At 41.6% G+C, this 23318-nt stretch overlaps 1 protein-coding gene across 3 annotated transcripts in view; it reads left to right on the forward strand.

The window, feature by feature from the left end:
* ADAMTSL1 (ADAMTS like 1) overlaps window positions 1-23318 on the forward strand; it is a 398738-nt gene that overhangs the window by 198667 nt on the left and 176753 nt on the right. For 2 of the 3 annotated variants that reach the window (XM_032676082.1, XM_032676083.1), the window contains one exon: window positions 9753-9880. In XM_032676082.1, coding sequence (XP_032531973.1) covers window positions 9753-9880 — 128 coding nt within the window. Of the gene's footprint in view, window positions 1-9752; window positions 9881-23318 lie in introns of those variants that run through there. The other variant, XM_032676086.1, reaches the window with a different exon arrangement.

Here is a 23318-nt window from a genome sequence, read left to right on the forward strand (position 1 = left end):
CGCTCAGTGTGTGGAGATGTTGATGTCAGAGGGTGCAGTCTGTACAACACAGACTACAGACACTGTGTTTTCAAGATGACAGAGTTCAGTGTGACACTTTGTCCTATTACTTGTGCATTAGCCATATGAGGTCATGGTTATGGTTAGGAGGAGGGGAGAGGTTATTTATCAATGAACCTTTGCTTTCATGTGCAAAAGAAAAAGATGCTACAATTTTTCTGTTTTCTTTTACCTTAGTAATGAGCCTGTCTTGCAAGACTGAGCTGTTAAGAATAAGAGAAGATGAAAAGGAATGCAACACTGAAAAGGACTAACAGCAGATTTTACTTATGTCCCTGGGAACTGAGCTAGCTGTATATCAGGTGTTTTCCTTCAGGGTAAAGAAAAATCAGCCACCTGTTGCTCTTTCCTTTGTTTGTGTTCACAGGAGCAGATTAAGCATTGGAAAACTGCAAGAGGATCTTGGTGAGATTTCCTCTTCTATCCCCATCAAGGTGTTTTCCCCTGTTTCTTTTAAGTAATGGATGATTTAGGGCAAAAAGAAAGAGTAAATTAAAAACTACCCAGAAGGAGATTTGGACTTTTTTGTTTATTCCTTTTTCAGAGACTGAAAAAATAAATCCTGGCCTCTTTACGAGCAAAGTGTGAGCATGAAGTGATTACCCAGAGTACAGAATGTACACACTCACGTGTGTGAGCTCCTGTGCCAGTGCCCCCCTTGATGTGTGGAGACACTCAGATCGAGGGTTCCTGTGCCAGGGGTTTTTCCATGGGAAATACTCTCTTGATCCCATCAGAGGCCTATTACTTTTTCTTGCAAGTAAAAAGGAACCAAAAATTCCCAAGTTAATTCTGAGACTGTGGAAGCCTGGGGCAGTGGGCTGGTACTGTTCAGCTTACAGTTGCATACCCAATAGAAGGGAGCTGCTGCCCTCCAGGGAGCAGGGGAGACAATGTACAAGGGTTCACCTCAAGATGTCTGATGCTCATTGCAGCTGCTTTTCCTTCCGCATTGTTTGCCTGAGAATATGGTGTTTTAGCAGTATTTTGAACAGTTCTGTAGGCATCCTTTTGATTTGACCATGTGGAACAGCCTGCAGTTAATCATGGCAGCAGTTGCACTCAGCATCTCAGATGTGGTAAACAGCTCTCGTGTCTCTCTTCATCTTTTAACTTCTGTGAGAGCAGAACTTCCATTAATTTGGTAAGTATGTCAGGTAGGCAGGTTTTTCTGTTTTGTGTGGTCCTTCTGGAGGCTGGTTGGGTGGCTAGTCTGGTGGCAGAAGTCCTTTTATTGCATGTACATGGGATACAGACAGGACAAGGGGAAGACAAGCTATTTACTGTGAAGGAACAAGATTCAGGATGGGAGAGGTTCCAGGCATGGAGAAAAACATACAGCATTTGACAGGACTTCATTATATGGACCTTACAGTTATTATGTGGACTTTAATGTTATTATGTGGTTTCAGATATGTATATCGCATTGTACCCACACTACACAGTGCACAGCCTGGGCGCGCCCGGGCTTGTCATGAGTTTGCCTGCTCCCTGCCTCCCTGCTTCCCTCTGTGATAGGCTGAAGAAGCTGCAGAAAAGAGACAGTTACCATTCGCCCTTTCCTTCCCCGGTTCCTCCCACGTTCCTCCCCCTTTGCCGGTGTCCCTACCCCAATTTGTTCCCCTGTTTGTCTGTCTCATGCTCCACCCTGTGTTCTAGCCCCTTCCCTGCCTAAACCCATAAAACCGCTGGACACCTCAATAAAGTATTCCACTTGTACCTCTACCTTGTCTCCGGACCCTTTCTTCAGTATGGTACTGTGTCTTGGTTTAAAGACAAAAATTGGGGCATGAACCCCAATAAAATGAACTCACTCCCCTTTCATTTGCCCCCCTTCCCCAATACAGAGAGACAAAATATGTGAGGAGGTTATAAGTGAAAAAATAAGTTTCCTAACAACAGTTTCCTAGCAAAACAACAATACCAGCAGAACGGTTCAAATCAACAACACAGAGAGAGAAACGCTTCTAGTTTCTTCCTCCCTCCAACCCCCAGGACAAAACAAGAAAGAAAATAGCAGGAGCTTCCACACTGGACCAGACAGAACACAATGGAAAAAATACCTGGAGAGCTAGTTCATTCAAGCCAGGGGCTTCTCTGCTGAGATGCCAGCTCGATGGCATTTGGATGCAGGAGCTCTCACCCTGTCAGCAGCACCAGAGGATCCAAACGTCAGGAACTGCGGTGGCTGGGGTGGGGATGATCCCCGGCCTGCTTTGATCCCAGCACAGTATGGCAAGTCAGTGGCTCCTGGCTTCTGCTGCTATTCCCTGTAGTAGAAATGGTTTCTGGCGGCAATGCGACAGATCCCAGCTTTGCTACTGTTCCAGCGGCAAAGAAACGGTTGCCAGCAGTGACTGAGTCCCTGGAGCAGTTCCAGCTTGCAGCAAAACCCCTCTGTCCAACTTCCCAGGCCAGGTGGGCAGAGTAGTCCCCTCAAATGACATAATATGGTATGAATATTCATTGCTATAGCTCCCTCCCCTGGCTTGTGGCCATAACATAGAGTTATTCTGGAAGAGTAGATGTACTTTGGTCATACAGTACCATTTAAAATGATGCACAACTCTTTGTCTACATACATAGAACATTTTTTTTTTGGTGCACTGAAAACTGGATGTGTCAGAATATTTTGCTTACAATGTTTCCAAGACATTCACTCTGGAAAAGTTTCAACAGCTAGTTAGAAATATCTTGCATGTTAACATTTTGATTGACAGTAATTACTAATAATTCAACTAGCTGTGAATTTGTTCTGACCTACCTTCCTTCAAAAGCCAGAGATTTCCAAGCAGTTCCCCATCCGAGCTGTAATCCGGCTGTTTCCTTGGATAGAATGCAACAAAGATACAGAACATTATGCAAATGAAATCTTACAACCCAGGTATTTACATGGGTTGAAGCTTTGAAATACTTTTTTTTTTTATAAAGAGGTGAGGTCACTGACCTTGTCTCTTGCTGTTACACATCTAGGTAAGTGCTGAGAGCATTTCTTCCTGGTTCACTACAGATAGCATTTTAGTACTGTGTGAAATATATATTTAACCTCAGTGACGATCAAAGGATCGTCCAGCATTACTCAAAGAAGGAGAATGTGTGGCTTGGCAAGAATTCATGTAGGGGTGTGGTGGTTTCACTCACCCCCCCCCCCCCTCCCCCCGGAGCTGGAAGTGGTTGGTCCCAGGTGAGTTTCCGATGCAGGGCCGATCGGAGCTGTGTTTTGCCCCTGCGAAATTAGCATATTACAACAGCCAGAAAGGAAGTTGTTGGCAGAGAGAATCGGAGCCACGAGGAGTGACCAGGGGGGCCCCCGAACCTGGGGGGCCCCAGCCCTCCACGGCCTTGGTTTGGCCAGGGCCAGGGCGGTTTCCTTGCCGTTTCCCCCATTGCGAGTAGAGGGAGTAATGATTGTGAAGCAGGGCTGGAAGAATTCCAGGCAGAGGAGAGAGAAAACTTCAAGCAGTCTCGCTGCCACCTCCTCCACAATGGCAGGGCAGGAGGCGACCTGGAGCTGAGACTAAAACACGGAGACAGGCCGAGGGGCTCAGAGGTGCCCTGCGTCAGGTTTGGACGAGGACAAACCGAAACCGAAACCGAAACTGAAGGACGAGGAATGCGGGGGGATGCTCCCCCTGCTACGTGGCAAGTCAAGCTGGTGCTGCAGCTGAGATAGAGAGAAGCCAAACCAAACAGGCTGTTTCTGGGTAAGGACTTTGGCGAAAACTATTTGGGATATAAAGACTGAGCAAAAACCCAGAAACCCTGCAACCTGGGGAGGAAGTGGAGAAGTCCCTGAATCTTACTCCCTGGGAGGAACCTTCACGAACCAGGGGGAAAGTACTCAGAAGCTGACTCTGTGTATATCGTGATGAAGACCTGATGCAAGTGTTCCCTTGCAGCTCAGGAGGAGAATTCAACAGAGGCCAAACAGATGATAGGGGTGGAGAAGACCCCTTCCCTGATATCCCAATGAGAGAGAGACTTTAGCTGTCATCCTGGAGGGTTCTTCTCCTGGATTGATGTGGGTGGACCCCAAGGGTGGTAGAAATTGTATTAATACTGTGTATTTATTTGCTTTTTAGTTTCTATAGTTTTTATTCTGTTAGTAATAAATTTTGATATAATTCCCCATGCTGAGTTGTGCCTCTCCAAAAACTTCTCTTTCACATTGAGGCAAATTGTGGGGAAGCTTGGAAATTGGATTTTTTGGGAGCTGCGAAACCACCACAAGGCCGAGCCAATTTGTAGTAGTAGTAACGCCTCTGTCATAACATATTTAAGAATGAAAGATTGTTCTGCAGAAGAAACTTCGGTCAGGGAAGAGCGGAGTAAGAACATGGGAATAACAATGTAGACACTAAGGTTGGTGCAGAAAGAGGGGGAGGAGGTGCTCCAGGCACCAGAGCTGTGGCCCCTGTGGCCCATGGTGAAGACCATGGTGGAGCAGCTGTGCCCCTGTTATGACCCACTCCAGGAAAAGGGGAGAGGGGGTAACTCAAGTTTTTATCAATAATTCTCTTGGGGTGGATTAAAGTGAAATGACACTAAATAATCGGTGTCTGAAAACATATACTGGCAAGGTTTATTTTAACAATTCTGTATCAACAGGCATGCTAGCAGTTTGGGTGCTGTCATACAACAATGTGACACAGAGATAACCTTTGGGGGGGGGGGAAGAAAAATGCATAGGGGAGAGAAAGGCAGGATAAGAGCAAGGGAGAGTAAGGGAAAGAAAAGCTGAGAGTGGACAGATGTCTATAGTCACCACCCACGGGGTCCAGCGATGAAACTTGATAGTTGCAGCTTCCATGTCTGTCAGTTGAAGTGGTGGCCTTGATCCGCCGGGGGTGAAGGAGGGAAGCCCCCACACTCCAAGAAGTTATGAATTATTATATCCATGGTCAGTGTCACGGGCCGTACCTCGAGCCCCCAACCTCTCCCTGGGCCCTGCGCAAGAGCTGCTGTGTCTGGCCTGGTTCCCGCCCTTTTCCCGACAGGCGGTGGGGGGGGGGGGGGGGGATGGGCTCCTATGGGCCATCAGAGGTACAATGTAACAGTCAAAAGCCTGCAACCTCGGCTCTTCCCGCCTTTTCAGGGCTTGACATGTTCTGTGCTGGAGGAGGGGGGATGGGCCCAGTTGCCCATCAAAAGTCAAAAGCCTGCAAAAGTCTCCTAGAATGCATAAATCATCAAACATTTCAGTCTCTGACATCCCCTGCAACCCATGAAGGACCATCAAGGTGCAGAGACCCACCTGCAGCCCATGGAGGAACCCATGCTGGAGCAGGTGGATGCATGAAGAAGAAGGCTGTGACCCCGTGGGAGGCCCAGGATGGAGTGGGGTCCTGCCAGAGACCTGCGGCCCATGGAGAGGGAAGCCCATACTTGAACAGGTTTTTCTGGGTAGGACTTGTGGCCCCTGTGGGGGACCCACATCGGTACAACTCATTTATGAAGGACTGCACCCCATGGAGGAGTAACCCACGGGACAGCAGTTTGGGAAGAACTGCTGCCCGAGGGATGGGCTCACATTGGAAAGGTCCATCAAGGACTGTCTTCTGTGGGAGGGACCACACAGGAGCAAGGGAAAGACTTCTCTCCCTGAGCAGCGGCAGAAACAACAACTGACTGTAACCCCCATTCCCTGTCCTCCTGCACTGCTGGGGAGGAGGAGGGAGAACGTGAAAGGAAGGAGAGGTGGGGGGAAGGTGTTTTTAAGACTGTTTTATTTCTCACTCTTTGGCTCTCATCCTGTTAGTAATAAATATAAGTAGTATCCCTGCTTTGGGTCTTTTTTTGCCCATGAAGGTAATCAGTCACTGACCTCTCCCAGCTCTTATCTCTACTCATGAATTCTTAGCTGTTTTATTTTCTCTCTTCTCTCTTCAGCTCCAGAGAGAGAGTGAGAAGAGCGGCTTTAGTGGGTACCTGGTATTTGGCCAGGGTCAACCCACTACAGTATTATAAGAAGTCCTTTATTCGATTTGTAGTTTAAAGACTTTTTTTTTTTACTTCTTAAGTGTCTTCACCTGAGTAGCCTGTTTCCAGTGATTTCATTTTTGACACATGATCCTTTTTGCTTTCTGGTCCAATAGCACAAAGTGTTCGTCCTCTTTCTCATTAGGCTCTTCTTTGGGAGTTCTGCTGCCCATTCCCACTTTAGCTGAGGAGTTGGGGGGTGGCTGCAAAATCGCTATCAAATTAAGTTTGTATTAAGATAATAAGGTACTAAGAAAGAGCTGGTTTTGATTAGTATTAGTATTAGCAGATTTATTTGTTTTATGTAGGTCATTGATTGCAGGTGACATTTCTGACTTGATGCTTTTGATGTCAGGATATCCTGAGTTTTGTGTGGACAAAACAGTGGGTGTTTCCTGGGAAGCTCAGGCTGAGACTCACCCTAGAATGGATGGAAGGGATAAGGCAGGTCTTCTGGTACCAGCAGCAGGGCATAATGAATCTTGATGACTGCATTTTACGTCTTCGGCATGCACTGGCATTTTGAGAAGCACCAGTCTGGGCTACCTCTGGCAGAGGTAAAGGACTTTTCTAAGAGAGGGATGTTACTTCAAGTAAGACTTAAAGGCTTTAAGTGGTGGCAGCTTTACTCCTTGCAGCTTCAGGGGCATGTACCCCCCTTTACTTTTTTTCTCCCTTTCTTTTTGCTTCTGTTTACTCGTTATGACAGGAACTTTGGGACTTCAAAGGAATACTGTAGGAGTTCTTGCACTGTAGAACTCTTAACTGTTGCTTTAATATAAGAATTTAAGTTCAGTTCATTTTGCTGAAAGTGGGTAGAAATTACTAACTACCCTTATAAGCTACTTCTGAAAAAGTCCATGCTTAACAGGAAATTCTTAGCTAGTAATTTCTATATATCCTTTGAAGCTGGAATAGACCTGTGATGGACAGTGGTCTTCAGATGAAAAATGACTTGTCAGGCATTTCTAGAATTTCAAGCTCAGCCTTAACCATGTAGTTCACAGGAGGCAAAACGACTCTACTTTCTTTAACATTAAATATGGATGGAGTTGAAATGAATTACATTTATTTCACTTGTTGAAAGAAAACTTGGAGCCTGTTCCAGTTGGAGATCACATGTTTTCTGGGAATATATAGGTCTTATAACAAATCTTAGAATGCAAGTAACAGGCTCATGGGTCTCCTCTGGGTGAGATTACAGTTTATGTCAGAAAAATTTGAACCCTTCAAATGTCTAGCTATGCTGATCCTTATAATTTACGGTGAGGTAAGAGTAATTGGTTCACATGAACTTTACCTTGCAACCCTTTTTAATTACATCTTTGGACTTTCAGTTGGTGGTGAATGATCAGGACATGCATCCATCTGCAGTGTGAAGCACAGACATGTATTTTCTCTTTAAGAGACTAAAAGTACAAACACACGTTTGCATTTTATTAAAACTACCCTTCACAAAACAGTCAGGTGAAATAACCTTAGTAAATTATTGTGTCTTCTCCTATCTCATGTGTAAATGTTCATGAGATCTAGAGACTGGTTCACATCTGCCTGTAGTTGGAATTTGATGACTTATGTAACTTTAGTTTTTACATTTACCCTTGCAATTCTTGTGTTGAAATCAAAACTTCTTGCGTTTTAATAAAAGCAAGATAAAATGAGAATGTCAAATAATTTTTTTACACACATTAGACAAATCCGGTATCATCTCTCACAGACTAAATTAATGTTCAGTTTTTGCTTACAAATAACAATATTCAAGACCAGTATATTTTGCTGTATTTCATTACCAAACTTCTACATAGCTTCACTGACGGTAAAATTATTTGTGTTGAGCTGTCGCTGTGTCTCAAATAATCCATTAGGTTGCCGTCAGCAAAGAGGCTCTGGCAAGTTGAATATGAGTCAACAGTGCCCTGGCAGCCAGGAGGGCCAGTCCTGTCCTAGTGGGCATCAGGCAAAACATTGCCAGCTGGAGGGGATTGTCCTGCTCTGCTCTGCACTGGGGAGGCCTCACCTTGAGTATTGTGTGCAGTTTTGGACACCGCAGTACAGGAAAGATACTAAGCAATTAGAGTGTGTCCAAAGGAGGGCAACAAAGATGGTCCAGGGCCTTGAGGGGAAGCCGTTTGAGGTACATCTGAGATCACCTGGTTTACTCAGCCTGGAGAAGAGACTGAGGGGAGACCTCATTGTGGTCTACAGCTATCTCATGAAAGGAAGCAGAGGGACAGGCACTGGTTTCTTCTCTGTGGTGACCAGTGACAGGACTCAAGGAAACCACATGAAGCTGAGTCAGGGGAGGTTTAAGTTGGATATCAGGAAAATGTCTTTCATGCAGAGGTTGGTTGAACACTGGAATGGGTTCTCCAGGGAAATGGGCGCAGTTCCAAGCCTGTCTGTTCACAAAGCATTTGAATGATACTTTCAGGCACATGGTGTGACTCTTGGGCTGTCCTGCACAGGGTCAGGAGTTGGACTCAGTGATCCTGATGGTTCTCTTCCAACTCAGCATATTCTATGGTTCTGTGAAAGCTGAAGTTGATTCGTGTAATATGGGCTAGCTGTGATGCATGCTGATGTTTCTCTGTTATAGGTGAGCCATTTAAATCTCCCTTGTATAGTTGTTTTGCCTTCTTATTTATTTCAAATACAATTAGAAATGCTATTCACTAGTACTGTCCCACAGCACAAATCAAGCTTTGAAGGAGAATACTGCCTGGTCTCCATCAGACACAGACGTTTCACACACACCTGTGTGAGGTTATTCAGTTTCTTTCAGCAAAACCACATTGACTACGAGGAACAATATCTATCTAAATGGTTAAATCATTTGTGTCCTTATGAATCTATGTTTTTGAGGTGCATTTGCATTCATGAAAATGAAATGCTGAATACAGGTATAACTGCTTTACTTGAGGCAGGTATTGCTGTACATTTATGACTTAACCCTCAAAGAGCTGAGTATTTCTGAGTCCATCAGTGCTGCTTCTTTATACGGTTCTTTATACACAACCATTGATATTAACAGTAGCTCTGCCTGGGTCTGTGCCTGACACTGGTTAACTCCAGCTCTTCAGTTAACGTGCGCTTTCTTTTTTAAGCTCTCAAATACTAGGGATAAAACAGTTAGGGAAACCTTAGTCCAGCAAGTTTTATAGGAGGTCTTCAGACAGAGAGAAAGTAATGATAGTTCCAATTCCTTACGGTGAGTGCGTGAAAGTGATTATGTTGAATGCCTTTGTATCATGTTGATTCACTTCGTTGTGTTTCAGTTTTTAATTAAGACCATCTTGGAAGGCATCTTTCAATATACCTTTCCATAGTTTCTAACACAGCAGCACAATTTCAGAGCAAAATTTCTGATGTCTATAATACTCCAACTCTTTCTTTTAATGAGAAAAAAATCCTTTGTCTCACTGTTGTCCAAAGTGCTCCTTTAAAATGGTCTTCACTAGCTTCAAACTGAGACAAGGTAGGATATTGAAGGGATGAAAGTGAATTCAAACACCAGTCACGACTAAAGAACTGGCTACCAATTAGTAGGCATGTCAGAGAAGCACAGGTTTATTCAATTTATTCAGTGCTTTCAATAATTAGGATGGTCTCTAGTTAAAAAAAAAAAAACAAACCAAAAACCTTAAACTAACAGCAGTATTTTTTTAACCTTTAAATGTTCTTTCCTGATTCTTTTTCCTTCTCCCTCTCCTCAGAGCTCCAGAACAGCTCGCTCGGAGGAAGATCGAGGCTCACTGTGGGGTGCCTGGGGCTCGTGGAGTGAATGTTCACGCACTTGTGGAGGAGGGGCTTCGTATTCACTGAGACGCTGCCTGAGCAGCAAGTAAGCGGCTGAATGATTTTTATTTTATTGATGGGAAGATTCAACCTACTTGTATGTATCAGACCACAGAAGTAATCAGTAGAGTTCTTGAACTACATTGAAATTTTCAACTTGGTGTCAAAAAATTCTGGTGTCTTTTAATTCAGGCAAGCAGCCAGCATGCTTGATAAGGCAACACCCTTTAAAATGTAGCAAGAGATAAAATTAAGTGGCCTGGACAGCTTGCAAGGCTGCCAGCTGCTGAAATTGAAACCTCCTTGCACTTTCACCATTTAAGTGGTAAGACTTCTGCACTTGTATCAGAAACAGATAATTCACGAGGTTTAGTAGCCCATCGTCTCAGCCATGCTGACTGTAGAAGCATTGTGTTGGTCAAATGTGGCATCCTGAGCTGCATAAGAGTGACAAGCGTGCAGAGCATGTCTTACATATTCAATTCCAGGTAGAAAGTCTTCCATACCAGCAAAGTCCTTCCAACAAGCAGAAGTAAAATGGCCTGGTACAAAGGTGAAGTCTGGGTACCAGGTCAGGCATCTGGGATTTTATTCCTCCCCAGTTACTAGCTTGCAACCAAACACGAACTAGTCATTTGATGTCTTTTCCACTCTACAGTATATGTAAGTTTTACCTGCAAAATATTTCTAGCAAATATTTTTTCTGTCTACTTTAGGAAAAAATTTACCTGCAGTAAACATGGTGTATGTGATAAATATTAACAGATTTCTGATAAAGGATATGACAGAAAACTCCAGACCCAAAATTTATGGCTTCTTGCCATCTCTGATACATTATATATTGTAGTATAAAAAATGTAATAGAATTTTCCATATCTTTCTTTTGTATTTTCATTCATGTGCTTACAAAACTGGTGTTAACACAACAAAGGTTGGCCATACAGTTCAAGTCGTTTCCTGTGTCTAATATTTTAATACATGATGTTGTTTAGTGAAGACAGGAAACAGCGCACGGCATTGAACTATAGCATCAGAATATTGAATATTGTGCATTTTAACTTTATCTGTGGACAGTTTGGTCTCCTAGTACCAGCATTTATTGAGTTGACCATGTGCAAAAGTCTGCTGGAAGAAAAGACGGGTAAAGGCACCTACTGAAAGGAGTGGAAAACCAGTATTTTCTTATTCCATTCCCATGGATTAAAAAAAAAAAAGTGGGGGACAAATTCTTATTTCTTGTTAGTTTCATAGCAAATTGTGATTCTGCATTCACCTCAAAATCTGAAATTGCAGAGACAAGAGCTTAATTCTAATCACAGTATATACTTTTCCATATTTAAAAAATTAAGTGACCTTCAAGATGTTACTTTCATGTAAACATGAACCCAGGCATATCGAGATCTGGGGAATCTGAGCAATACAAGGGCTCTCTGACTATACCTCTGCTCCCTCACTGAGAACTGTCTTCATAGTTTCTGGAGGGCAGGTCTTAGATTCCAAGCAGCAGCAGTAGCAGTTGTAGTCCTCAGTAGTATGTGAGTATAAAGCACTCCTCCTGGCCTCTAAATCTTGTGCTGTTTGGGACTGAAGCTGCACCAGTGAAACAGGGAATAAACTCATAAATCACACAGAATTGTTTTTTGTACAATACCTTGCTACTGTCCCATTAGGACACAAGCAGTCTTTCTGCCTCAAGAAACTGACTGCTAACTATGGACCATTCAGACATGGAAACCCACTGTTTACAGGACAGAAGTTAGTTAGGTGCAGGGGACTAATTTGGCTTTTGTAGACAATAGCAATAAATCATAAGTAGTAACACTTGACCTGTAATTAACACTGTATGAAATGTGCAATTTTTAATTAAGTAAAAGGTTTAAATGATGAACTTTTCTGGTAGGCAAGGATTTTAAGTTGCTAAAAAAAAGGCAGAGAGGGGAAAGAAACTTGTCCAAGGTTTGCAAATAAGCCTGTGCACGAGTACTTCAAACCTGGCGAGGCTAGAACAAAATGTCCGCCCCTATGGGACATCTTCTTCATCATACAGTTTGTCTCATGTATTTGTTTTGTATAATTTCACTGCAGCATGAAGAAAGATACTAGATACTTCTGGCAAATGAAAACAGGCAGCACAATAAGATGTTTTAGAAAAAAATAATCTTAAATATTTCTCATCCTGGAAGGAACATTCATAATGCCTTGTATCTTCTAGTTCTGTATGAGGTGACTTTCAGAGCATCTCATGAATAGGGAGAACCCAGTGCATCTACTTTGAAGAAATGCAAAGACTAATTGCCCATTCTTAAGTATGTTTGTATAAATATAGTGAAGTAAAGGAAACCAGTTTTCTTTCCAGCTTTTGTTTGCCAAAGTTATGTTAGTGCTGGTGTTGTTTGTTTTGGGAACATGTTTTGTGTTAGGCCTTCACAGCTGTAATGGAAGAATGGAAAGTGTTAGTGAGAAATTCTGTTTTCTAGTGTTTTAAATGGCAAAAATTTCAGAGTAGGGCTGTTTAACAGTACATTTCATTAGAACAACTGGTTCTGATTATGCTAAGGACATAATGATAGTGATATAAAAAATATGCCAGTCACATAAGCAGATGGAAGTTGCCAGCCCAAGTCAGTTGTATGTCCTCGTATCCCATGCTCAGAGAAAGCAGCACTGGGTCACTCCAGGGACAGAATACACCCCAGGAAAATAAAAGATTGTTAATTTGTAGTTAAACCTCAAAGGATGACACTTGTCATGCTCTTTATATGCATTACCTCTTTATCACTTCTGATAATATTGTAATTTACACAAAAGGTCAGAACCCCCTTTAAATGTTACTGGGTTTTGCCTCAACTCGCTTAAAAGTGAACTCTCAAACTAATTATATATTGCGTGAAGAGATAATTATTTTTACCATTTTATCATTCTACAGTATTTTGCCTTTCAGTTTTCCTATTTTTTTTTTTAATTGAATACAAAGCTAAGAAAGAGAAGCTCCTCATCTGTCTCTTCTCCGTCATGAGCTGCCGTACAGCACTGCTGATCAAAACCTGTAGAGGGGAGAACCGCATACCACTCCTATTTTTCTTGAGGACGAAACTACCAATTGTTGAACTTCTACAGAGAGGCCAGTTTTATTAGCTGTTGTATATTTTGGCTACCAAGATTATGGAAACAGGTTGAGAGATACTGCAATACAGACTTTGCCTCTTGCTCAGAATCCAACTATTGTTTGTTCCAGTCTGTCTGTTGCACCACTGGAGTTTGTCATACAGCATAGTGATTGATAATAACTCATATACCGTCCATGTAGGTATTAAGTGTAATGTTGAGTCAAATGAACTCAAGCAGAGTAATAATAAATGCCTGAATTAGATATCTGAAATTCATGTGCATTTATTTTATTTTCCTGTATCAGGGTACATTTTCAAATTGTAAAAGAAATTATAAAATCTCTTATGCTAAGTTCACCCATCCTGGTCCTAAAAATATTCAGTGTTCTCTAGAATTTCACTTTACATATTGTCAAGTACTGCAGTAATAGAGATAGGATTTTGCTGTGTCTAGGCTTTGCAAGAAGACAGTTATGATTCCTTTTCCTATCATCTTCCAAATTCACCATCACTTTCTAGTAAAGCAAGGCTGAAGGTAGAAGAATAGGATTCCTAGAGTTTTGGAAATTTTTTTTGCAGATAATAGATAACTACCCTATTTTTCAATCTGCTTGAAACCCCTACATGTTATGGTTGCTGCTGTTTATGAAAAAATCATGAAGCAGAGAACAGTTTGCCTGAGCGTGTAACAGACTGCTAAGCAGGTTATGGAGTCCCATGGATACTGAATCTGAGCTAAGGAACCATAATTTGAAATCATCACTCTTACCTCTGGAAAATACCTGTACCTGTAGATGTCACCTACGGGTACCTTTCTCTCACACCGAAGAGGAGGCGGAGCCAAAGACTGCAAATATACCTCTCCCTTCCAATTTCCTATTCAATTTCACAGTGTCTGGCAATAGATCCCATAACCCAGCATTGGAGCAGCCAAGTAAGAATTCATTCACCAGGCTGGCGGCTGTAATCTCTCCACAAGTCCCGAAGTTCTGATAGGCTCAGGGACTGGGTAACTTCACTTTCATGTCTGATTTCCTCTCTGCTTCTCACACATGGAACTGCTTCTGCTTCCTCTAGTGAATCACTGGCTATTTATCCTGCTTCCTCTTCTTCTCTTGGAAGCGTGGGCAGGGTAGATCCTTCTCCTTCTTCCTCTTTTACTAATCCTAGGCCGGTAGGTGCTGTGGATCTCCTTATATCTTCTTTTTCACTACGGGGGCAATAATGACTTTGGATGTCATAGTTTGGGTCCCTGTCTCAGTCATAGTCTTTTTAGAGTATTGAACAGCAGCTCGATAAGCATGGGCCAGGACCCAGTACAGGGCAAGAAGTTGCTGGTTTTGATTGGGGTAGGCAAGGCATCCTTCCATTAAATGATGTGTCAGTTTGTTGGGGTTGAATACTTGTTTCTGGTGTGAAGTCCCAAGCAATGGGAGGTGTTAAACACCCTAAAAACCTGCCTAAATTCATCCACATACCCTGCCACCCAGGAACTGGGCCCTTGAAGGCATATCCCAGTAAATTCTCTTTCGAAGTTTGTTTTGTCCTACAACAAGGCAAAAAGACAATACTGCATTCCCCAATCCCCATAACGTTCTCATAGCATTAGTTATAAGCAGTACCATTGCCAGACAGCTTAAATAAGGATTAGTAAGAATCACTGGTGCCTTCATTACCAAACCATCTATATCAAAATTAAGAAGGGAAAGAAAATTGTATCTATCCCCCTGATGGTCTTTTAGAAGATAGGTCACAGAGCCCATGAGAATTGTTAGTAAAATCAAAGGTGTAAATACAAGGACTGGGCGTAGGACCATGTTTATATTAGTATGTTCCCATGTTAGCAAAAACAAAACGATAAGTAAGGCAGCATTTATATAAACAACCTTTCTTAGCAGTCTTCCTGGATTTCAGCACCAGATTTGTTATTGTTTAACTTGGCTGAATGCCAGGTATCCACCAGGTTTGCACTCAGCTTCCCCTCAGAGGAGAGGGGAGGAGGAAAGAGGGAAAAGGAAAAAAAAAAACTGCAAAACCGAACCTGCTAAGAAAGGCAGTTTAATATTTACACAGAGAGAAAAAAATATAAACACTATACACACAGAGAAGAACTAACAATAAAGACTACTTCCCCAGGAGAATGCTCTCCGAAGAAGAAGAAACGGCCCGACTATTCTGCGCAGCTACCCAGAAGAGAAGAGAGCACCTTGCTTCCTTCTCGTCTCTTTTATATCTGAGCTGATGTAATGTGGTATGGAATACCTTATTGGCACAATATGAGTCAGGTGATCTATCTAGTTTCTCTTCCCTCCCAGGGAGGGTAACAAACCCATTACAGAAACCATTAAAATAATTCTGGCTAGTGCAGAAAACAGGCTATGTAAAATACTCATCATCATGCCGAGGCTTCGCGAACAAAGATTTGGGAGGGTTCTACCCACGTTTGTTACAAGTGCGCTGGTGGCTAAAGAAGCCAATTCGAGATAGGCACATCCGGATGCAAAAGGCACAGCAGAAAGACTCCTTAGGTGGTATATTCTGCAAGACATGATTCTTTCTCCTTAAGAGTGATCCTGTGTGCGTTCTCAAAAGAAGCAGCAGCGTTATAGATAATGTGTCTCCAGAGCTCCTGATTGGAAGCCAGAGTAGACCAGTGATGTTGATCAATATGGCCAAGGCTGAGATGTTGCTTCAGAGAGTCCTTGTATCTCCTCTTCGAGGCTCCTCTCTTGTGGCAGCCGGTGGCAAGTTCACCATAAAGCAAGATCTTAGGGAGGCGGTGGTCCTTCGTCCTTGAGACGTGTCCTGCCCAGCGCAGCTGTGTTCTCAGCAACATGGCCTCAATGCTTGTGATTGCTGCTCGTTCTAGAAAGACGTATTAGTCACATAATGTGACCAGTGGATGCTTAGGATTGTACGGAGACAGCACAGATGGAAGCGTTCTAGGAGTCGCAGGTGGTGATGGTAGATGACCCATGATTCAGATCCATATAAGAGAGTAGACAGTACCATGGCTCTGTAAACACCAATCTCTGTATTTTTCTTCAAGTGCTTATTATGCCAAACTCTTTTATAAAGCCTTCTGAAGGCACTATAAGCCTTTACTAACCCATTGTCTATCTCTCCATCAATCTTACCTTCCGAGGAGATGAGGCTACCTAGGTAATTAAACTGCTGGACTGATTTGAGTTCTGATTGGTCAATGGTGATATGGGGATGATGGAAGGCTTCCTGAGGTGCAGGTTGATAGAGAACTTCAGTCTTCTTTAAGCTGACTTCCAGCCCAAAAAGCTCAGCAGCATCTGCAAAGCATGATGTTAAATGCTGCAGAGCTGCTTCTGTGTGGGCAACAAGGGCAGCGTCATCAGCATAAAGCAGCTCCAGACAAGATAATTTAACGTTTTAGTATGGGCCTTCAGTCACCTAACGTTGAATAGGCTTCCATCAGTACGATATCAAATGTAGATACTGTCCTGATCATCGAGGTCTGCCATGGCCCTTTGGAGCATCATACTGAAAAAGACTGTGAATGGGATTGGTGCAAGAACGCAGCCTTGTTTCACACCATTGGATATTTGAAAGGGCTCAGAAAGTGTGTTACCATATCTGACTTGGCCGTGCTGATTCTCATGGAGTAAGATGATAATTTTAAGGAACTTAGGGGGACATCCTAAACGTTCCAAAATCTGCCACAGACCTTTTCTGCTCACAGTATCGAAAGCCTTGGTGAGATCAACAAAGGTTACATAGAGACCTTTGTTCTGTTCCCTCCACTTCTCTTGCAGTTGTCTGAGAACAAATACTGTAGGAGGCGTGTCCAAGGCACGGGGGACGTGCCAAGGCAGAGAAGGCCAAAGGAGCATGCGTCTAAATGGATAACCCTATTGGTTAGAAGATCACATGATATCAGGGTATAAAGGGAAGCGCCGAATTTGAAATAAACCTCTTTGATTACCACGTCAGAAGAGCGTGCATCCTTCTTTACCGTGTAAAGTACCCTTCACGCTATAAAATACCATGTCTGTGGTACTCCTGTTGGCTCTGAAACCACATTGGCTTTCAGGTAGAATTCCTTCTGCTATAGCGGGTATTAGTCAGTTCAAGAGTATTCTTGCCAGGATTTTGCCAGCAATGGAGAGCAGAGTAATACCACGGTAATTTGAACAGTCTGATTTAATTCCTTTCTTCTTATACAAAGTGATGATTACTGCATCATGAAGGTCTGATGGTAGTTCGCCTAGTTCCCAACAGCACACCATAAACTCGTGAAATTTAACATGGAGTGCTTGGCCCCCATGTTTCCAGACTTCGGGTGGAATTCCATCAACCCCAGCTGCCTTGCCGATTTTCACCTGCTGTATGGCCTTAAGAGTTTCTCTTAAAGTGGGGGCAGTATCCAATTCATTCTTCACCGATAGTTGTGTGATCGACTGAATAGCTGAGTCTTGGACTACACGGCTAGTACTGAAAAGGGGCCGCCGGGAGCCTGCCCAGTGTGGCCGGCCGCTGGGGCCAGGGCACGTAAAATACTACATATTTGAAAAAAAATGTCATTTAAAGTTTCATCTATATAACTTTGATACCAAAATGTTGTCTACTATTACTGCTTCACAAATGAATTTGGACTACTGACTGTAGTCCAAGCATGTGGCTGTGACCCTTTTTTCAGGCTGCAGGCACAGGCTCATCTGTCTCAGGACTTTGATTGCCAGAGATTCTGAAGTTTTTCACATCTAACATTGATAAAAGGTCCTTTAAACTCTCTGAGTGAAAATTACAATGGAACAATTATTCTAGGTTTTGAGTTGCTTCATTGTCAGCTAGACATGCTAACACACATTACTGCTGTTATTGTGCAATAATATAAATTCAGTCTGCTCTATCCTGGCACTGCTAAATAAGGCAAGTTAGACCACTTTATTATATTAAGTACTCCCTTTAATCTGGGATTAGTGAAATCTGTAATTATGAGAATGTTTTCTGGTTTCATTTGCTGGAGAAGCTTTCCCAGTTCTTTTTTTAAAGATTATAGCTCTATCTCTTCCTAGTGGCAGAAGCAGCAAGGAACAGTCTTAAACTTCAGTCAACGCGTCAACATTATAAGAAGCTGCAAATTGCACACAGTGTAGATGAACCTTGTGATCTGTGGAGTGGTTGCTGCTGGTCTTCAGAGAACCAGTTAGCCATACTGTGCTGGCTGTCCTAATTTCTGGCTATATAAATATATAAATATATATATATAAATATATATATATATATATATATATATATAAAAATATATAAAATGCTTTCCTAGTGCTGTTTTCCCATGTAATCCCTTGCTAGAGCTGGCACAGGGATGTTATATGTTGGTGTTTTGGGTGATAAACTGATCAGTAAAACGAGTGGTAATCAGTGTTGTACCTACAGGTGAGTGATAGATATGGTCTCCTTAAATCCATCTCTCCATTGAGAAATAGCCTGCCTAACAAAAATGTCTGTGAAGCCTTCACTTGGATGATATACTGTTCATATATCCGTTTTCACTGGAAGAGCCTTGTCTATTCATAAGTCTTTCAATAAATCTGTTCTGAGACTTAGATTATAAAGAATTAAATCACCAAGGTTTTTGCATGATGTGGAGTTTTTCTAAGCCGTACTTCCCATGAGAGAGTTAAGATGTGATTCTCTAAAGACCCAAGCACCAGACTGTGCAGGAAAAAGAATGCATTTCAGCGGAAGTGGGCTGCCACACATGATTTAGACACAGGTTCAAACTTCCTTAAAATGTGGAGAGCTTGGGTTCCTGTTCAGCACATATGTTTTATAAAGACCACCTGCAAAACTTCAATCCTAATCCAATCTCAGGCATGTTCAGATTTAGGGTGTTAGTACTTTTGGGCTTGCAGTATGTTCTGTGTAGTATCTTTGTGTTAAAGCAGGCCAGTTGAGATTTAATATTGTATTTCTTTCCACTTGGGCTGTGAAGAGAGCTCTTGCCCTTGTTTGGCTGAAAGGTTTTTTTCTTTTTAAATTTTTGCGCTTTTTTCCTTTTCCTGGATAGTGAAAAATATTTGCAATATTTTCTGTAATTGCTTTCTCTATATCTGCAGGATATGTAACATGCAAATCTAAAGCTAAAGACATTTTAAAAAGATTCTTAAGAAAATAAAAAATACTGCAGTGACAAATATGTAAATGCTGAAAATAAACACTATTCTGAAAGCACTCTGTCAACTTTTTCTTTATTTTCCTTTATTTTTCTTAAATTGGATTTTTGTTATTTTAATTGGACTAGGCAGTCATATTTTTCTAAGTTGAGGAAGTGTCATTTAATGCCAGCTGTTGCTTAGAAAATAACAATCAGTGACTCAGAATAAGGTAAAGAATAAATTGGAAATAAAAATGTACCACAAGGATACTGTGACAAACTGTATTCAAAGCTTTGCTAAATTGCAGAAAAATACATCTACTGGTCAACTAGATGGCTAACCTTGTTATATAAGGAAATTAAGTTAGTTAAAGAGGACTTTTTTGCCTTATGAACCCATTTGCAACCCCAACATTCTCAGTCTTTATAGGAGAAGTGTTCCAGCCCACTAATTATTTTTGTGACCCTTCTCTGGATCTAGTCAGTGTCTGTCTTGTACTGGTGACCAGAGCTGAACACAATAGTCGAGGTGGGATCCCATGAGAGTGGAGTAGAGGGAGAGAATCATCTCCCTTGACCAGGTGGCCACACTTCTCTTTATGTGGCTCAGGATAAAATTGACTTTCTGGACTGCAAGTGCACATTGTCAGCTCATATTTAATTTTTCATCCACCAGTATCCCCAAGTCCTTCTCTGCTCTTGGTCAGTTCATCACTCAGTCTGTTTGAAGCAGAATCTTACATTTGGCCTTGTTGAGCCTCATGAGGTTCACATGGTACCATTGATGCTAAGTATAATAACATTATTTACATGAGAATTATTGCTTGCCTAGTAGCAAGATTGTGAAAAACATTATTTATGGTAAAAGTTTGCATTTTGTGGCCCTAGATCAGTACCCTCACCAGCCTCCTGCATATAGTGACTGAAGTTGGTATTTTGTCTCCTGATTGTTTATTTTTTTTTACTCCCAAATAAAGAATATTCATAAGATCTGTAACACAATTTGGCAGGGAAAGTTGACTTGTGTAGCCATGGCATCTTTCCTTGTCTCAAAGTTAACTGTTCATGTAACTCCTCTGGTATTTCCCATTTCAGCAACACACAGGAGCTTGTAAGAGACAGTCTTCTAAACAGAGAGAATGATTTTTATAGTTGCAATGCTAAGATGCATGGCAAAACATACCAGTGCTTCTCGACAATCCTCCATGGCAGGCAAGGTGAAAAAAGGAAATGGAAGAATCTTTACACATCTTTTCAACTGACTGAATGATTTGGACAGTGGAATGATTTGGATGTGAGGTTTGCAGACCCAGCCAGATAGTTTCAAAAAGTGAACTCCTTAAAGTCAATGCAGTCCTGATGCATCTTCCTTGTTCATAACAATTTGGTGTTCATGGCCTTCCCTTGCACTTCCTTTATGGGAAAAGGGCTATAAAAGAATAAGAGACTCACTTTTCCTCAGAGAGGGACAAACACAGAAATTGCATTGAGGATAACAGGGGGTCATAATGCTGTACATTTTAGAAACAGGTAAGACCAACAGGCTGAGAAAAGAGTGATGCAATATGGTGTTACTCTGTGTGTGTAGCCTGTCTTCATGTCTGCTAGCACCAGGGGAAGGGGAGGGCTGTCACAGGCTGCCCAAGATCTTATAGGAAAAGACAGGCCCACAGCGTACTTTTCTCATAAGTACAGTGCAAAACCCAGAATCTGTCGCAGAAATGTGGTTATCAAGGGGTGTGAGAATAAAGGAGTGAAGATTATTTAACATTACATCAACTTCCAAAACACTGTAGTGAACAGTTGCATCAAAATTCACGTGGACAAAAATAACCCATTCATGGCTCATAGTTGCTTGTTTATGTGGAGACTTGTCTCTCTAAGGAAGGCATTTCAAACTTTGATGACTGCTGAGAATGTCAGCACTTGATGAGGTCCTTCTCTGCAAATCTCTTTCATCATCTTTGGTAATTACAGATAAAGACAACTTTGACATGGGGTTGCGTTGCTATTCTTATTGACATGGATTGTTGCAGAGCCTGTAACTCTTTTTGAGCACAAATACACATCTACTTAAGACCTTTGGGGGGGGGACTTGAACTAAGTCTCTCTACAAACTGGAGCCTGGAGAAATAAATACCAGGGGTTTGGATTGTTTACATTAAGGGAAGTGAATATTTTAATATCTTAAACGTTGTTAATCTCTTTCAGAAACTTTACTCGAAACAAGTGACTAAGTTTAAGGAATGAAACATGACTCCCAACAGCTTGCTTTTCTTTCATATTCACTTGATAATAATTCACTGTCGAGCCAAATCGTCAGCTACCTTTTTCTGCTGAAAAATCCCCCTGAGTGTAGATAACAGAGAAAGCTAGAAGTCCTTCTTGCTGTTCCCAAGACAAACTTGGCATTTTGGTTGACTTCTGAGTTTTCCTACAGGCAGTGTATATGCCTTGTGGATATGAGTTCTGATTCATACCCTGCAGAGATAAGAGGATCTATGATGACTGTATCTCACAACATGGTCTCACTGATCTGCCATGGTTTTTCGTTGTATGTTAGATCGTCAGTGCTTTGGAATTCTGGAAAGCATCCATGCTAAGATATGCATGCAAATCCCATGATTTTGAATCCAAAAGTAGATACCTAACACTTAAGAGAATCTGGAATGCTGTCCTGAATCAGCATAGATCTGAAATGCAAACTACTCTGCTAATCTATTGTGAAAATATATCATCTCAGGCTGAAAGCCTGCTTTGGTTGATGGTGATAACTGGGAAACTAATGAACTTAAATAACCCAACTCCAAAGTTTGGTCTTGCAGAGGGACAAGGGGAATTTTGCAGGAGTGGTTCCTAGTGCTCATGAATCATCACAGCAGTAGCTGCATCCAGAATCGCACATTTTATCTGAACATCCCTTGCTATTAGCCAAAGGAGCAAAAAGGGAAGAAAAAACCTGAATAGTTTTTTGGCATAGGTCTAATGATAGTACCTATTCTTTTCCCTAAGGCAAAGAATAAGTGAAAAATAAGTTTTTCATTTCAAAACAGATGATACAGAGAAACCATGAAAAGAAGAAGAAACTGAGAGGCAACGGATAGGAAGTTTAAATTTCCCTGTCAGTTCAATGGTTTAAGGTTAATAAATTACGGTAATTGAAACTGAGGTAACAGCAGGTCTGTGTGAAGCAAACTGCTGTCTGACAGGTTTTGTGGCTTTTCTGAGAGACAGGTGGAGCATGTGTCAAGCTTGACAAGTTATTCAGTATGGTATACAAAGTCTGCCCTAGGACTGCCTACACACTGTATAATATACTTTTTAATATATATATAAGCAAAGTACTTCTATTGAATGGCATATAAACAGGTTTTCACACTACCTTTAGAAACTTGTCTTTATTGCTTAGGAATAACTGAGATAGTGGTGGTGGGCACGGGGTGTCAGTTGGGTGTTTGGTGGTTGTTGTTGTTTTTAGTTCACAGCCTATTGTGAATAAAATTTTTATTATTGTACTGCCAAAACTAATTTTTTCTAGTGCTACTCTGTGCACACTTTTCACTTCTGTGCATACTTGCAATGATCAAAATTTCCTTGAATTAATTATATTTCTATTATGTTTTAATAGCTTTTTTAAAATATACCAAATGCTACACAACAGAATGTGTTATCTTTCTGCTCAGATTTCTTCTGAAAATTTGAGAGGTTTATTTACTTTTTTGTCTTCTCCTGTGTCATTTAGACCATTGTGGTACATTTGCAAAATTGTGGTTTGCCCTGACTTTGTATTGACATAGGTGTAAATGACTACTGGAGGAATTTCACAATTAAGTCTTGTGGATCCGTGGATAACAGAAGCAGAAAGGATGACTTCAATAGCTTAAAGGAAACCTATTCTGTTTATTTTAGAGTTAACTCAGTATGGAAAAAGTTTCCTGTTTAAAAAAAAAAGAGGTGGGGGAAGAATGCCCTTTCCCTTGGATAGTTTGAAATGGTTTGGATTTAAAAGTTCAGACTTGGCAGGCATTTGAAAGAATGTGTACTTGTTAAGTCCTGGCCAAAAAAAAGAAAGAGGGGTGAGTGTGGGGGGAAAAGTTGTGAAATTAAGAAACTAAAACTGTTAGGAATTCTGTTCTTTGAAGAATAAATTTTAAAAACCAAACCCTGCATTCTCATTTGTACTGAGGACCTCCACGGAGTATGCTGTCTGAACTAATAAAACACATGAAACTTCACCTAAGGTCAAA

Source organism: Chiroxiphia lanceolata, chromosome Z (genome assembly GCF_009829145.1).
Source record: "Chiroxiphia lanceolata isolate bChiLan1 chromosome Z, bChiLan1.pri, whole genome shotgun sequence".
Taxonomy (NCBI): Eukaryota; Metazoa; Chordata; class Aves; order Passeriformes; family Pipridae; genus Chiroxiphia; species Chiroxiphia lanceolata.